The sequence below is a fragment of the Pectinophora gossypiella genome, chromosome 28 (genome assembly GCF_024362695.1).
Source record: "Pectinophora gossypiella chromosome 28, ilPecGoss1.1, whole genome shotgun sequence".
NCBI lineage: Eukaryota > Metazoa > Arthropoda > Insecta > Lepidoptera > Gelechiidae > Pectinophora > Pectinophora gossypiella.
Genome location: NC_065431.1, coordinates 1815894 through 1833805, shown reverse-complemented (window position 1 = coordinate 1833805; position 17912 = coordinate 1815894). Strand labels below are relative to the sequence as shown.

Below are 17912 nucleotides of genomic sequence, written 5' to 3'. Positions count from 1 at the left end.
GCAGTGGAGCAGCGTGGTGGGGTATGCTCCATACCCCCTCCGGTTGATTGAGGGGAGGCCTGTGCCCAGCAGTGGGACGTATATAGGCTGTTTATGTATGTATGTATGTATAATAAGTGTGACATTTTGACACATTTTTCTATGACGTCACAGTTTGATTTTACATACACATGTGAGTACTTATTCTATTTTTTTAAGATTTAAAAACAGTTTGTATTCTATGTAAGCAAAAAGTTTATTTCCTCCACAAAAAAATAATCCATAACAAAAGACATTTGGTTACTAAGATCATTCAGATTGGTTTTTTTTTTGGTCATTTTTCCTCACCTTATGGTTGTCTGGAAGAAATCGCTTTAAGCGATAAGGCCGCCATTTGCCACGTACTTAGTTAAGAGACTTTTTGTAATTATTTCTTTTTATTTTGGTGCAATAAAGTGTATTTGTATTGTAAGATTTTTGTAAAATTGTAAGTTGAGAAGAGGCTGGTGCCTAAACTAGCTTTTATTTTATTTCATTTCACGAAATGATCGAGCACATCATGAAATGATCAATTCTAAGATCTGGCCACGACACACTCACATAAAGCACATAATATGACATTCAACGACATGACATAACCACTTAAATCGTGGCTTGAAGGAATTTCAATAACACCCCGAAGTGAATGTTGTATTGTTGTCAAATAATTTATTTCCTATAAACAACGGTGTTGCGGTCACGATGGTAACATGTTGTATCAAGGAAGAACCTTCAAAAAAGAAGGGAGACATTTTAATATAAACAATTAAATCTACATCAATACTAAACAGGGCTGTTTAAAGACTATCAGAAATCAGAATCGTTTATTCAACGTAATTGTCATGGATAAACTTGTTGAAGGTCAATGTAACATTTTTGAATTTACGTCATTTCGCAAGGTGTTATGGCTGAGGAGAAGAAATGACAAGAAACTGCAACAGCAACACATCTTATAAATCAATGAGGATATACGTTACAAGTTATTTAATAACTAGAGGAACACACTGAATACCAGACATTTTTATCATTTAGGTAGTCATTAATCTTATAATAAGCTTTTTTACATAAAATAATCACATGAGCTTTAACTTTATTTTCTGACACAGTATTTTATCTTGTATTTTAATGAAAAAACGAATACATAACTCCAAAAAAGATGAATTGAATTTACTTAATCTAGAATTTTGAATAGCAATTGGTGCTAATTCCTGTAAATACCATCTAATTTTATTTTAAGTTATATCTGTCATTTTCTTATCCGCCGAAAAGGAAAGGGACGGGTAATCGACAAGCATAAAATTTATGAAACACACGTCAATTTTAAGCACAAATCTAAACCAACCGTTTAAAAATTTTACGTCAGTCAATAACCCGACACATTAATTTACTCATTCTTCCTAAAATTAAGAGCTGTGAATCATCCGTCCCTTTCCTTTTCGACGGATATGAAAATGACGGATATAACTTAAAATAAAATTAGGCGGTGTCTGCAGGAATCGGGGCCATTGTATTTTTATTCCTTGTATGTCGAATAAGGTTTCAGTTAAGTGATCACTTAATGTTGAACGAGAAGATGATGATGTTGATGGTGATGTGAAACAAATTAAAAATTATTAAACACTTACAAGTAAATTCTCGTCTCACCAAATTTAATTTAATTGTACGCCTACCGGCAGATCACAGCGGTCTTATTATTATCTTTGTAACATCTACCCACTGTACCTGTGTGTCATTTATTTGAATTTGAATTTGAAGGGGTTCCTAAATATGTCACCTAAAGTCAATCCCTTCCATACATTTTTATCACTGTTACCGTTGACATGTCATGTCACCTTTCGTCAGTCCCATATATTTTTATCACTGTCACTGTTCAAAGGTCATGTTACCTTATGTCAGTCCCATACTTTTTTATCACTGCGACTGTCAAACACTACGGGTGTCAGGGGCCTATGGCGGCTCAGGAATAACCCTGAGACTAGGGGTTGGTAATTCACCTCACAAACCACACGATAGAAGAAGAAGAGACGGTGATTTCCACAATGTCCCCATCGGGAATCGAACCCGGACCTTCAGATCGTGAGCCACTAGTCCACGGAGGCTGTTATTAATAAGATTTTTTGTCCACAGACGAGCGCTAGCTATCCCCCCCAAGACCGAGGGTCCCTTCTCTCACGACCGCTGCCGTATGTACAAGACTGACTGGGCGCAGGCCCTGGCTGAGGGGCGGAGCACCCCTGATGATGAGTGGCCTGTAGTCCCCTGCCAGAGCGGCTGGGAGTACAACACCAGCGATGTGCCCTATGAGACCATCGCTTCGCAGGCAAGTAGCCCGGACAAGTGGTGAACACTGGTCAAGTAGTGCACGCCATACCAAAATAAGAAAAAAAAATATAGGTCAAGGTAGGGTTGGTGTGGTCAAAAGTCGGATGGGTAACCGTAATCTTAAAATTGAGAGGTACCCACGGTGAAACAGTGGACAAAATTTTGATGGGTAACTACTCGAAAATCACTGAGGCATTAACATCACTAGTTTAAAAAACAAACCAAATTCGCGCCACCAACAAAATGTATGCAGTTGTATAAACGCTAATTCGCCTATTTTTGCGTCTAAAAAACCTAACCAACATCTATCTCTTTCTGTTCCACAGCTGGACTGGGTGTGTGAGAAGGACAGCCTGCCCGCCACAGCCCAGGCCATCTTCTTCTGCGGTGCCATAGTCGGTGGTTTCGTCTTCGGCTGGATAGCTGATAAATACGGCAGAATACCTGCTTTAGTTGGTAAGCATACCATGAACTAAGTACCCACACCTCACCGAGCTTTCCGTTCTACTATCTTATGGGTCGTGAGGACGACCAACCTCATCAACCCTGGTATCAGGGTTATCATTGAGCCGCCAAAGGCCCCTGACACGACTCATGTAACGACTACCTAAATATCAGCAAGTAGTAACCGGGACCAATGGCTTAACGTGCCTTCCGAAGCACGGATCATCTTACTTTCGGACAATCAGATGATCAGCCTGTAATGTCCTAACCGAACTAGGGATGACAAAATTATTTTTGTGATACGTCCCTACAGGAATTCGAACCCGGGACCTCCGGATCGACTGGTGTCAGGGTTATTATTGAGCCGCCAAAAGCCCCAATGTAACGTCTATAATTGTAAATAATTGGTTTCATTATTGGGTATTCTATTCTAACCCATGTTGTTTATTATTAGGTATTTTGTGTGTACTATTTATATAAGTAGGTATATATGCTAGGTTATGTATATAGGTTAGGTATATATTATATTTGTAAGTATGTTATATATTTATTTGCATGTATTTATTGTTAAGTTGTATGTATAGTTTGTACCCGCAATCTTTCAATATTTTTTTTTACCTTTTCCCTCACCTTATGGTTGTCTGGAAGAAATCGCTTTAAGCGATAAGGGCGCCATTTGCCATGTACTTAGTTAAGAGACTTTTTGTAATTATTTCTTTTTATTTTGGTGCAATAAAGTGTATTTGTATTGTATTGTATTGTAATTTCAGGAACAAACCTGATGGGCTTCATCGCTGGAGTAGGCACAGCATTTTGCGACAGCTTCTGGTCCTTCGCTCTCTGTCGGTTCCTCGTGGGCTTGGCGTTCGACAACTGCTTCACTATGATGTACATCCTTGGTAAGTTCTTCATCATCATCACATAACAAAACCATAGAGTATGAAATAAATATTAGGCAGCTAAATTACTCAATTGTATTATTTTTTGTTTATGATTTTATGTTTATTTTTATTTTTTAAAGAACGTCTAGGGCCCTGTGCCGAGGTTATTCTTGCAGCTTCTTTTCCCCGGCTATACAGGTTGTGAGAAGCTGTAGTAGTTTTAGGCGGATGAGACGTTTGTTATGTAAAAATTGACGATTCAAAGTGTAACTATGTTACCTACTGAATAAAGATATTTTTGAATTTTGAATTTGAATACTACGTATAGAACGGGAACTCTCCGCTCCCCACCAGCGGCTGAGCTAGGTTTACCTCACCCCCTCGGTCTTACTTTAGTCTTCAATCGTTTGGGCGTCAGACGTTACACACAGGTACGGGTGGACGATAACGTCAATGTATACAGGATGTTAGGGTGTTAGTGACATCGTAACGAAAACTTTGAGGGATGAATCAAACAATGATTCTGTGATGATATCAAGAGGAATTTTCCGTCCGGCTCCAATGCGGGTTGGTGGAGGTGTTTTACGGCTAATAGCCTTAACGCTTAACGTGCCCTCCGAAGCACGGAATCATCTTACTTTTTCGGCCAATCAGGTGATTCAAGCCTGAAAAGTCCTTACCAAACCAAGGACAGTCTCACAAAGTGATTTCAACAATGTCCCCATCGGGAAACCCGGACCTCCAGTTCGTGAGCCTGACGCTCTAACCACTAGACCACGGAGGCTGTTAAATATAAAAATGTATTAATTCCAGTGCTAGAATACGTGGGGCCGAAGTGGCGTACCTTCGTAGCCAACATGTCTATCGCGTTGTTCTTCACTCTCGCTGCTTCCCTGCTGCCCTGGATCGCCCTGTGGGCTGATGATTGGAGACGGTTCGCGCTTGGAACCAGTGTGCCTTTCATCTTGGCTGCTGCTACTCCTTGGCTGGTACCAGAGAGTGCTAGGTGAGGTTTATTTCTTGGTTTTTAACAATTCCCTAATCAAAGGGTCAAAAACGGGACCCTATTACTAAGACTCCGCTGTCCCACTGGGTCATGAGGTGGATTACCAAACCTGGTGTCAGATTTATTATTGAGCCACCAAAAACCCCTGACATGGCTCATGTAACGACTACGTACTTACATCAGTAAGTAGTAACCGGGACCAATGGCTTAACGTGCCTTCCGATACACGGATCATCTTACTTTCGGACAATCAGGTGATCAGCAAGTAATGTCCTAACCAAACTAGGGATCACAAAGTAATTTTCGTGGTATGTCCCCACCGGGATTCGAGGCCGGGACCTTCGGATCGTGAGCCCAACGCTCGAACACTTGACCACGGAGGTTACATTTTAAGGATGATTCAGACCATGGTTCTGAGTTGATATCAAGTGGAATTGTCCGTCGCAAGAGTATGGAACTGGGGGGGATTAAAATGGCCACATCGAAGCAATTCATCTAAGAAACCAATATTGCTATTTGACATTTGTTTGCATTGCGCACTTACTTTTATATGCGCAAATGTCAAATTGCAACATTGCTTTCTTAGATGAATTGCTTCGATGTGGCCATTCTCTCTCTCTCTCTCTCTCTCTCTCTCTCTCTTTATTTAAGACCTGCGCTCCATAGATAGGGCGTGTAGAACGGTGGTTGCCCCAATCGCCTTGCGTTCCGCAGTATACCGACCAATTTCTCAATCGGTGATGTTCTAGCTAGAGCCCTACCAGAATCCATTAACCCCCCTGAAAATAATTAGTAGTGAAAACGCGGCTTGATACTGATCGCATTGCCTTGATGGGCTACCAGTTTCTCATTATGTTACTTATGTTCATATATTTCAGATGGCTGGTGTCACAAGGAAAGATCGACAAGGCTTTGACGATCATGAAGAAGTTTGAGAGGATCAACAAAACGAAGATCCCAGAGAAAGTCCTTAGTGATTTCACGGTGAGTTGTAGATTGGCATTGCCCCGGTCCACTAACCCCCAACCCAATAGCCCAGTTCCCTTTGCTCCCATAATCTGCAATAGTCCTACACGAACCGCGGATTATCTTTGAGTGCACTCCCATAGTGCCTACAGGGATAATCGCCGGTTGTAGTCACACAACATTTAGATTGAATTGTTTTAAGGGGCCTCTACGTGTTGGCTTCGGCCCCACGCACGCCTTGCAAAAGTCCGGGACTCCATAGGCCCGAGATATAGACACGACATACAAATAATATTAAAAAGATTAGACAGATCCGGTTTTTTACAGAAGCGACTGTCAGTCTGACCTTCCAACCCGCGAAGGGAAAACCAGCCCAATACAGGTTAGGTCACATACCTCCGAAAATGAATTTCTCGGGAATGTTGGTGTCGATTAAATCTTTTAAATATATAATCCTCTCATATGACGCCCTGAGCCGAAGTTCGCGCCCAGCTGGGCACCTTCAGGACACCATTGTTCAACATCCTTTCTAACGACCTCCGTGGTCCAGTGGTTGAGCGTTGGACTCACGATCCGGAGGTCCTGGGTTCGATTCCCGGTGGGGACATATCACAAAAAAAAACTTTGTGGTCCCTAATTTGTTTAGGACATTACTGGCTGATCACCAGACTGTCCGAAAGTAAGATGATCCGTGCTTCAGAAGGCACGTTAAGCTGTTGGTCCCGGTTACTACATACTGATATAAGTAGTCATTACATGAGCCATGTCAGGGGCCTTTGGCGGCTCAATAGTAACTCTGACACCAGGGTTGCTGAGGTTGGTACTCCACCTCACAACCCACACGATAGAAGAAAAAGAACATCCTTTCTGCCTTATTGTTAATTTGTGAAGATTTTAAGTGATGTTATGTGTGGTGTCCTTTTATAATGAAAAAAAAAAACAATTCTATTTGATAAACTGTCTAAAACAAAACTATTCCCGCGTCTTCCAGGAATCATCCCTAAAAACGATCAAAGAGTGCGAAGCTGAGTCCCGGACCTACTCCGTGTTGGACCTGTTCAAGACTCCACGACTCCGGAGGAACGCCATCCTGCTCATTGTGATATGGATGGCCATATCTCTGGTGTTCGATGGCCATGTCAGAAATGTCGGCTCCTTGGGTCTGGACATCTTCCTCACCTTCACCATTGCGTCTGCTACTGAGTTACCAGCTGACACGTTCTTGACTGCTGTTTTGGACAGGTGAGAGATGAACAAAAAAAATGCTGAACATCGTCATGGTTTTTACAGAAGCGACTGCCTGTCTGACCTTCCAACCAGCGAAAAGAAAACCAGCCCTACACAGGTTAGGTGACATAGCTCCGAAAATGCATTTCTCAGGAATGTGGGTTTCCTCACGATGTGTTCCTTCACCGCTGAGCACGTGATAATCATTGATGATCCAAACATGAATTCGAAAACAAATTCGACAATCATTTGTTTAGGCCTGTGCTGGATTCGAACCTGCGACCTCAAAAATGAGAGGCAAGCGTTCTACCAACCGTGTTCCATATCTTTTATGCCTGTCGATTACCCGTCCCTTTCTTTTTCGACGGATTAGAAAATGACAGGTATAACTTAAAGTAAAATTAGATGGTGTGTACAGGAATCAGTACCATAGTTAAGTTACCTTATTTGTACTTATATGTCTTAAGTCTGGTTAATTTTTTTTTATTTATTTTTTTTATTTTATTTTATTTTATTATTTTTTATGAAAGTTTTACGGTGCATTGGCGCTTCTGCATTGTAATGTCGAGAAATGTAAATAAATAAAACCTATATTTGTTTGAGGAGCTCGGTGGCGCAGCGGTAAACGCGCTCGGTCTGCGATTGTTGAAGTTAAACAACTTTCGCAAAGGCCGGTCATAGGATGGGTGACCACAAAAAAAAAGTTTTCATCTCGAGCTCCTCCGTGCTTCGGAAGGCACGTTAAGCCGTTGGTCCCGGCTGCATTAGCAGTCGTTAATAACCACCAATCCGCACTGGGCCCGCGTGGTGGTTTAAGGCCCGATCTCCCTATCCATCCATAGGGAAGGCCCGTGCCCCACAGTGGTTATTGGGCTGATGATGATGATGATGATATTTGTTTAATTGTTCCGGACCTGTCAAATATTCAGATTAGGTAAGCGGACCCTGTCAAAAAACGGAATAATGCTGAAAAGATGATGATTTATTTTATTGTTCATATTTTTCAGATGGGGCAGGAGATGGCTGGCGTGTGGCTCCATGGTCATCAGTGGCATCTTCAGCCTACTGGCAACGGCTGTGCCAGTTGGTAAGAACCATTATTTCGTTGCTTTGCCTACCCTGGCAACTTATCAGCTCTTAGGTGGAAACTTATACGTTGTTACTCTATCGTGTGGGCTGTGAGATGGAGTACCAACCTCATCAACCCTGGTGGCAGGGTTACTGTTTGCCAAAGGCCCTGACATGGCTAATGTAACGACTACATACTTACCTTGTTAACCTTTAGTTAATGTCTGCTAATTATTTTAAGAAATGTTTATGAGCGTCTTCTTCCTCTCAGGTGGACCGTCAGCCTCTCTGGCTATCCTCGGCCGTTTTGCCGTCAACATCTCTTACAACATTGGTCTTCAGTACGCGGCTGAACTGCTACCCACTGTAGTGAGGGCCCAGGGCGTTGCCTTGATACATATCATGGGTTATGTCGCTTCCATCGTCGCGCCTTTCGTCGTTTATCTGGTGAGTGTCTGGAAGAAATTGAAAAAAAGGATATAGCATGCGATCCTAACGATCCGATTACCCTAGCCATAGAGGCGACCAATCAGCTCGCGACAACAAACACTTCAGGATCCCGATACCGATCCCGCTGGCTTGGTCGAGGCTTTGCCCCATTCAGCGCTTATCGCTATCAGCCGGCTAGAGACGATTAATTATTTGAAATATCTCTTCTTCTATCGCGTGGGTTGTGAGGGGAATTACCAACCTCATCAACCCTGGTGCCAGGGTTATTATTGATCCGCCAAAGGCCCCTGACATGGCTCATGTAACGACTACAAACGACGACTACGATTTCAAATATTATCCTCTCAGACGACGCCCTGAGCCGAAGTTCGCGCTCAACTGGGCACCCTCAGGCCTATTGTCTTCAATTTTGTGCCAGGTAGAGCCCTCAGCTCTCTCTATTTATCCGGCCAATTAGTTTAACGCTATATATAGTAAACCTTTAATAAATCACGTAAAAAAATTGCTTGCTCTTGTGATTCCTTCAACCCATAATGCAGATAATCAAAAGTCAGAAAGGTCACTTATTCAGAGCACGGGCTCTAAGAGATAATTACAATAAAATGTCATATAAATATGTGTGTGTGAGAGGGTGTTTGCGATGTGTCAATGTCGGGAGTCTCATGTTACTGATTTAACGCGGTAAGAACCCGGTATTATGTGTTTTGATGATACAATAAAATGTTCCCAATTTCCAGGCCAACATATCCCAGGACCTACCACTCCTGATCCTCGGCGTGCTGGGCATCTTTGGAGGCCTGCTCTGTCTGTTCCTGCCAGAGACCATGGACACTGAGATGCCGCAGACCCTTCAGGACGGAGAGAACTTCGGAAAAGACCAGAGGTTCTGGGATAATCCTTGTTTCCCCAGGTAAGATGAGAAACTCTGACACTCTGTGGAAGTCACTGTGGTCCTGTGGTTCACCGACTTGCTTCTCAAGAGCGCCAGTTCAAACCCTGGTACCGGATTTGCTGTTTTAACGAACACAGTTGTCTCGTCCATTATAGACGGCGATACGGCGAGCTCACCCAGAAGGTGCCTGTTCACTCTAGCCTTGAAAGCACCCGGGTTATATGCATTCGGAAATACAATTCACAGGCAGAGAATTCCGCTCCACTAATCGTGACGCAACTTGTCTGTTACAGAAAAACCGTCGAAGACCCAGAGAATCCAGGAAAGTACGTCAAACGCCATTCCATCCAGGATAACCAGGAGTTCGTAAGAGCTATGCCCGGGACGATAGGCTCCAGAGCCTCAATTAGAGCCTCCATCAGGGCTTCAACCAGATCCCAGAGGAGAGAGAGCAGCGAAAGAACGGAGAACGCCGCATGAGTCCAAAAAAATACAAATAATGTAAACATAAATAGCCTATATATATATATATATATATATATATATATATATATATATACGTCCCACTGCTGGGCACACGCCTTTCCTCAATTAACAGGGGGTATGGGACCATACTCCACCACGCTGCTCCACTGCAAGCTGGTGGAGCTGTTCGGGCTAGTAGTACGGGACCAACGGCTTAACGTGTCTTGTGAAGAATCATCTTACTTTTTTGGACAGAGAGAGTGAGGTCGGCGCCCGATTCGAATCGGTGCAGGGCGAAGAGTTGCCATTCTATATGTGGTATTCTTTATTCTATGCCTATTATGTCAAAAAACACTAAAGTGAGAGATATGATGATGAATAGGGAAGATATTATAGGTTCTAAATGCAGCATGAAAGAAGTTAAATTGAGTGGGATAGTATGTTCTTATTTATATATTGACAGTGATTGATAGTCAAGTATTTGAGTCGAAAGGTATGAGAATGACAGATGAAAAAGATTTATTTTGACAAGATAAGTATTTATTTGGAATCCTAAGTTACCGAACTAGTGTTATAAAGTGACTTGTTAAAACTCATGGTAGGTATATAAAAACCAGGTATGCTCAAAAGTGACAGCTAACATTTCAAGGTTAGCCCAGCTGACGTCATCCCACCCTGCGTTGCAATTTCGTAAAAAAGAAATTACCCACAACCAATGCTTTTAATTTGCTTTGCAATTTTGAACTTTTAGTAAAAGATTTGCTTAGAGTTTTAATGAGTTTTATATATATTATTATATTATTATTATTATATTATATGTGACAAGTAATAGTATTTAAATACATTAGTCAGTAATTCACTTAATTTTCAATAATAAAATTTGCGTCCTTGGAATGTTGGAGATACCAATTTAGTGGTAACACTGTGGCAACGCACGGGTCATCAATGGGCCAGCAATGGCGATTTGTCATAGGATTGAGCATATCTGGTTTTGTTATACATGTCAAAACTTATCCAGAGGCTTTAGGCAAATTGCAAACGATTATGATTTATGGCATTCAACAGTGATAAAAATGTATGGGTTTGACATGTCACCTTATGTCAATCCCATACATTATTAAAACACATAATACCGGGTTCTTACCACGTTAAAATCAGGGATATGGGGAGGTTTTCATCAGTCATCCCGTGATCATGGCTAAATATATTTTTTAAATAAAATAAATAAATAAATAGTGTTGAAATATCGGGAGTCTCATATCACTGATTTTAACACGGTAAGAATCCGGTATTAAGTGTTTTAATTATTATTATAACCGCGTAAATCTCAAACAATGTACTAATATCACTGTCAAAGTCGATTGTCATAAACCCTAATTGTTTGCAACTTGACTGACGCCCCTGCACACTACAGTGCGCTTAGACGCTATTAAAAAGTACAAAATCATTATTATACTCTTGAAAATAAAAACGTGTGAGGCAAACTGCATTGATCTATGGATCAATGGTATACTGTTTGATATGTTAAACGCCGTTAAATATAGATTTATTTTTAGTTAAACCTGTCATTGTCTCATCCACCGAAAACGAAAGGGACGCGTAATCGATCGGCTTAAATTTTGTAGAGCACGCGTCAATATTAGACAGAAATCTTTTTTAAAAACATTTTATATTGTACGTTTAGGAACATAGGCGTATAGCCCGACAGAATCAAGTTGACAGCATACGTCAAACGGGTTGCGTACCAGCGAGATGCCTATTTGATTCATCCGAGTTATTTTTTTATTCTCTAATTTATTTAAAAATTAACAGGCTATTCGGTGGATTAGAAAATGACAGATAAAAAGAAAATAGGTGCCTGCTGGAATGAGCACCATTTTTTTTTATGGTGCTGTCAATGAAATTAATCAAGCTTAAGGAACAGAGAATAAATTATTTTTAATTCTTGCCAGCTTCGGATACAAGCAAATTGCTCTCTTGTTATATTTAAAATTATTATTTGTCAGAATCTCAAAAGTACCTGTGATGATTAAAAAAATAACTTTAATGGCGGAATCCTTTAAGCTCAAATTCGATGTAAAGTAGTAATAGTAAGTTATTTAACTTAAGTTTTACTATGTTCTATGTCTATTAATGTTTTAAGTTAAACTGTAAATAATTTATTTCCTAATAATTATAAACTAATAATTAATTATTTTTAATTATTTATAATTAATTATAATTACTTCTATTAGTTTTATTTCTTAATTCAATTCTAAACTTTCTTTCATTTAAAATCAAGATAACTTTTTTCTGGAGTCTCCTAATTTTTTTTTAATTTTTTTTTCAACAATGTAAATGATTAATAATAATGACAGTAATTTTCAAAATTTACTTCTAAATATATTGTGATATTGGGTTTTATGAGTTGCGTCGTAATTTTAGTAGTACTTATATAAAAATGTAATAAAGACTTAGAAATGAATTAATTAATATATCTTTGAACATGGATTTGTGTAAATAATACTTAGATCTTAATCAAAACGAACAAATTTTAGCAGTATTTTATATAATGCCATTCATTGTATGGTGCAAAAATGTGATTTTTCGAATAATTCTGTGATATAAGAGAAAAATTAAAGAATTGAAAAGTTTTTTTCTGTGTTTTTGTTTTAATAAACCTATCCAAAATTTAAATAAATACTAATACTAATTTAATTCAGGAGAAGAAATGACAAGAAACTGCAACTGAAATAGTATAACTGTCCGAACCCGTCGACAGATATTTTTGAATATACTTATACCCGAGAAAAAAAATCAAGGCCTACAAAAAACCTAGGGATATACTTAATGAATATTTGTGTAATTCAAAGACTTATTTTTATCAGCTTAAAATAAATATTTAAGTAAAACAATGCGTCAAACTAGTGATAACCAGCTGTAACTAGAATTGTAAAGATAATTAAAGTATTTGTTTTTCTTCTTATTGACAAAACGAAAAATCTCATTGTTACTAAGTAGCGAACGAAAAACAGGAAACGCGTTCAGCTACTATCTTCCCGGACATGTCGTAAAAACCGACAAGACTTTGTGATTTTTTTAACGCTGGAAATTATGCAGTTGTTAAAATAGTTTACTTCTGAGATAATTATACATTCATTCAAACACAATCTAACCCAACAAACACGCTTACACACACACACACACACACACCCACACCCACACACACACACACACACACGCACGCACGCATACGCATACACAAACACACTCAAGAGTACCTACTTATAATTTTAATTGATTGTATTTTTATTGTTTCTTTTTTTACCTAAAGCTACTGTATAATTCTATTTAATATCCTCTAGCCCTCGTTGACAATTACTTCCGCACAATATCCCAGGAAGAGGAAATGACTGAAAACCAGCGCTGGATGGCGCCATAACATGGCTCCATGGCAGCACAAGCTGAGACATTTCCTTTTGCCCGTATTCGCAATATTCATAATTACTTAGTTTATATAGCAAATGTAAATTGTTACTGGCAATAAATTTAATTTATTCTTATTCTTAATGCACTGTTTATCACTGCGACACTAACTAGACCAGCCTCTTAGTCTTATCTACTATCAACTCAGCCTGTATCCACCCTCTGCTGGGTATAGGCCTCCTGTCTTTCACGCCATCCTTTCCGGTCCTGAGCAAGTCTCATCCATAACCCTACCTACCGTACCGTACCCTACCCTACCCTATCCTATGAAATAAGATGAATTGAGATGAAATGTGATGAAGTAAGATGAAATTAAATTAATGTATCTCCTAGTACCTTGTATCTAGTTGTCACGGTGTCCGCTTACTTAACCTGAAGGTTTGACAGGGCTGATTTTTTACAGAAGCGACTGCCTATTTTGATTATATTTTTACACTATAACCCTTTGCACAGCGTTTAACAGCAAAATCATAGTGTTATATTTATTCCCTAAAGATCGGAAAGAAGGAAACTTGGAAAAAAACATTTTCAATCAAAACCTTTTTCCAACTGATGGCTTTTCTTTTTCGTAACTCATCCTTCAGGCGGAATACACTCCACGTTGCTCCACATTTTATAGCAATTTATCACGTATTTTAGCTGGAGAATAGTGCCGATTCCAGTACACGCCATCTAATTTTATTTTAAGTAACTTAAATTTTTTTTTTTATTTCTTTATTAATTTTTTTTAAATTTTATTTAAGTTATACCTGTCATTTTCTTATCTGCCGAAACGGAAAGGGACGGGTAATCGACAGGCATAAAATTTGTGGAACACACGTCAATTTTAGACAGGATTTTTAAAAACCCCCCAATTTTTTATCATCATCATCAGCCTACGAGTTGCCGTGCCCCTGGCTTGTATGGTATTTTTTTTTATATTGGCCAATAATCCGACAGAAAAGTTGACAGCACACGACAAACGGGTTGCATACCAGCGAGATGCCTATTTTATTCGCCCGGGTTATTCGTTCATTTTAAAATTAACAGTTGTCAATCACCCGTCCCTTTCCTATTTGGCGGATAACAAATCGACAGGTATAACTTAAAATAAATTTAGGTGTCTGCAGGGTCACATAAACTCTTTATTTTTCACTTTCCTTCCACCGACTGTAATTGGAATACCATTGTATTTACTTAAGTCTATAAATTATGTAATACAAACTGGATTTAAAAAAAAGTAATGAAAACATGTAGGACTAGGGCCCTGTGCTGGGAGGTTTTCTGGCCACGTCTTTCCCTCAGCGTTACAGCTTCCGATATGGTAGTAGTTTTACAGCTAGTTACATAAGTAATTTAATTTTTTGACGTTCAAAAAGCGCTAAATTTGTAATCCAATTTTGAAAAATAAATATTTTAGAATTATTTTTTTTTTTGGGCTATTATGGAGAACTGTCAAAATTTGGGAACACTCGTCAGTGCTGCCACCTACATTTGAGCTTCGTTTTTATCCTCATTTCTAGATTAGCATTTTATAATTTATCTTTGACCTGGTCAAATAGCCTATTGCTCTTGTTATAGCACCATAAAGTACGCTATATCAATACCATTGGTTCATTGCTCACGTGGTGGGGCCAAAACCAGGGCCGGGTTTAGTAAATTTAACACATATAGAGTGTTAGTGACATCGTGATGAAAACTTTGAGGGATGATTCAGGCCACGATTCTGAGTTGATATCAAATTACCGTCGCAAAAGTATGGAACGGAAAAATAATAAAAAAAAAACATTTTTTTAATGAATTTTCCGACAGGAAATTCCACTTGATATCAACTCAGAATCATGGTCTGAATCATCCCCCTCAGTATTCGTTACGGTGTCACTAACACCCATACTTTTGTGTTAATGTTAATTTCTAATTCAATAAATTATGTGAGCGAGATTATAATCGATAAACGCGGTCTATACGGACTCGTGCGACACTAAGACTAAAACGCCGCGGGGACTGTGCGGGTGTGCGGGGCGACCCCGCCTCCGCGGCTCACCTCATGCCCCGATTGCCATGTCGACCTGTCGTCAACAGTACTTATGTTCTGGTACGGAGTGTAAGTGACATCGTAACGAATACTGAGGGGGCTGATTCAGCTCATTACTGAGTTAATATTTCACACCGGGGTAAGCAGAGAATAGTGTTGCCATTCCATTTACCTACTTCGACCTTGACACACAATAGAAAACTTTCGTTTTGATGTTTCGTAAAAAGTATCTCATCTGACTAGCTTGTCAGGTAGCCTATTATTTTAAAGCCATTTGACGGTGAGGATGTGCTGCAGCCAAAGAATGTAAGCGTGGTACCGAACAGAGCATAGTACCCCGCTAGCCACAAGATGGTAGTGTGACTAGGGATCGACGATCCAACGGTGTTATGTTGTTGTTATGCGTCTCGCTGTGTAAACTTCGATAGCGCGTTTTACGACTGCTTCAAGACTGCATTATTGAATGTGGCGCCATCTGTTGCATGTGGGCGGAACTAGCTGGCCAACTAGGTGGGTCCGCCACAGCCACAAATACGTCCCTGCATCATATTACAACTTGTCAATAAGCTTGATTGTTGGACACACGCGAGTGCATCGTTAGTTATACGCTCAATAAAAACTGTAACACTGGTACATTTAAACACGGCCTCCGTGGACCAGTGGAGAGTTGTCACGATCCGAAGGTCCCGGGTTCGAGTCCCGTTGGGGACATATCACAAAAAACACCTTGTGATAGATCCCTAGTTTGGTTAGGACGTTACAGGCTGATCACCTGATTGTCCGAAAGCAAGATGATCCGTTGTTCGGCAGGTTAAGCCGTTGGTCCCGGTTACTACTTACTGATGTAAGTATGTAGTCGTTACATGACCCATGTCAGGGACCTTTGGCGGCTTAATAATAACCCTGAGTCCAGAGTTGATGAGGTTGGTATTCCACCTCAACCCACACGATAAGAAGAATTGTTCCTCTGACTAACCCCATAGGGAATATAGACGTGAACTCGTGTTTTATGTTATATTAAACAACTCAATAGTCACTGTGCTCCTGTGGTTAACCAGCTTGCTTCGTCTGCCCCGTCACCAGACTTGCACCAATGAGTTATTAATTTATCTTATGGGCAGTTTTTAACCCCCGACGCAAAAACGACGGGGTGTTATAAGTTTGACGTGTCTGTGTAAATGTGTATGTGTCTGTCTGTGGCATCGTAGCTCCCAAACGGATGATCCGATTTTAATGCGTTTTTTTTGTTTGAAAGGTATATAAGTCGAGAGTGTTCTTAGCTATGTTTTGTGGAAATCGGTTCAGGTCTTCAAGGTCATCAGGTCGTTTGTTTAGTGTGATAGGAATGTTACACGCTCAGTTTGCTTGCAAGCATTGTGGGATAAGTTACTTTTTGGTTTTTTATAGGGTTTAGCTCGAGCTTTGGTTTTGAGGAGCTCGGTGACGCAGCGGTTAACGCGCTCGGTCTGCGATTGTTGAAGGCAACTTTCGCAAAGGCCGGTCATAGGATGGGTGACCACAAAAAAAAGTTTTCATATCGAGCTCCTCCGTGCTTCGGAAGGCACGTTAAGCCGTAGGTCCCGGCTGCATTAGCAGTCGATAATAACCACCAATCCGCGCGCGTGGTGGTTTAAGGCCCTATCTCCCTATCCATCCATAGGGAAGGGACGTTAATGGGCTGGTGATGATGATGATGATAGGGTTTAGCATTTTAAACCTTTTGTCATAATAATTGAATACTATTTTTGGTCGGGGGTTTTTAAATTTTTCTTTTTCACTAACACTGTTGTCTCGACCATTAAAGACGGCGATACGGCTTACCTATCACGTTGGTCTAACAGAAAGCTCCGTAAGGTGTGGGTACTTCGTTCTTCCGATGGTAACTCTGTCTACCCAATTGGGATACAGTCGTGCGCTTATAACTAACAATAAATCGACCTTCGTTTTCTATTCTACAGAATTAAATAATGATGAGTATCTATTTATAGGTAATTCATTGTCAGTGTTTAGTGCCTACAATAGTAATATCAATAAAAAACAATACAACTCGATCTATTCTGGACTGGGAACAAATATACAGGGTGCTAGTGACATCGTAAAGACCGTGGCCCAGTGGTTCCTAGGTTTGATTCCCGATGGGGACATATCACAGAAATTACTTTGTGGTCCCTAGTTTGGTTAGGATATTACAGGCTCATCACCTGATTGTCCGAAAGTAAAATGATCCGTGCTTCAGAAGGCACGTTAAGCCGTTGGTCCCGGTTACTACTTACTGATGTAAGTAGTCGTTACATGACACATGCCAAGGCCTTTGGCGGCTGAATAGTAACCCGGACTCCAGGCTTGATGAGGTTGGTAATAAGTCTGAATGCTTGGAAGAAATTGCTGGGAATGAGGACGCCAAACGATAAAAATGCCTGGTATAGAATGTGTTTATCTAGTTGGTACTCCACCTCACAACCTACACGATAGAAGAAGAAGTAGCATGGAGAATGCTACACCGACAAGAGAAGTGAACTGAAAATAATTTTAAAAAGCCCAAATTATTTCATGAATTTTCCGAGAGGAAATTCCGCTTATTAACAACTCAGAATCATGGTCTAAAATGATTCAGACCAGGGGGACGACCCTTAAGTATTCGGTACGATGTCACTCACACTCTGTAAGAAAATAAAAAGAAAGTTCTAGAACATT

General features: G+C 40.1%; 2 protein-coding genes across 2 annotated transcripts in view; both read left to right on the top strand.

Annotated features, from left to right (window-relative positions):
• LOC126379159 (organic cation transporter protein-like) overlaps positions 1 to 9793 on the top strand; it is a 48237-nt gene extending 38444 nt beyond the window's left edge. Inside the window, exons 3-12 of the mRNA XM_050027814.1 lie at positions 2146 to 2338; positions 2667 to 2796; positions 3555 to 3683; positions 4479 to 4671; positions 5550 to 5655; positions 6629 to 6879; positions 7872 to 7951; positions 8204 to 8379; positions 9120 to 9292; positions 9568 to 9793. Of these exons, the coding sequence (XP_049883771.1) occupies positions 2146 to 2338; positions 2667 to 2796; positions 3555 to 3683; positions 4479 to 4671; positions 5550 to 5655; positions 6629 to 6879; positions 7872 to 7951; positions 8204 to 8379; positions 9120 to 9292; positions 9568 to 9754 (1618 nt within the window). The 3' untranslated portion in view covers positions 9755 to 9793. The remainder of the gene's footprint in view (positions 1 to 2145; positions 2339 to 2666; positions 2797 to 3554; positions 3684 to 4478; positions 4672 to 5549; positions 5656 to 6628; positions 6880 to 7871; positions 7952 to 8203; positions 8380 to 9119; positions 9293 to 9567) is intronic.
• LOC126379097 (acetyl-CoA carboxylase) overlaps positions 1 to 17912 on the top strand; it is a 255256-nt gene that overhangs the window by 236975 nt on the left and 369 nt on the right. The window lies entirely within an intron of this gene.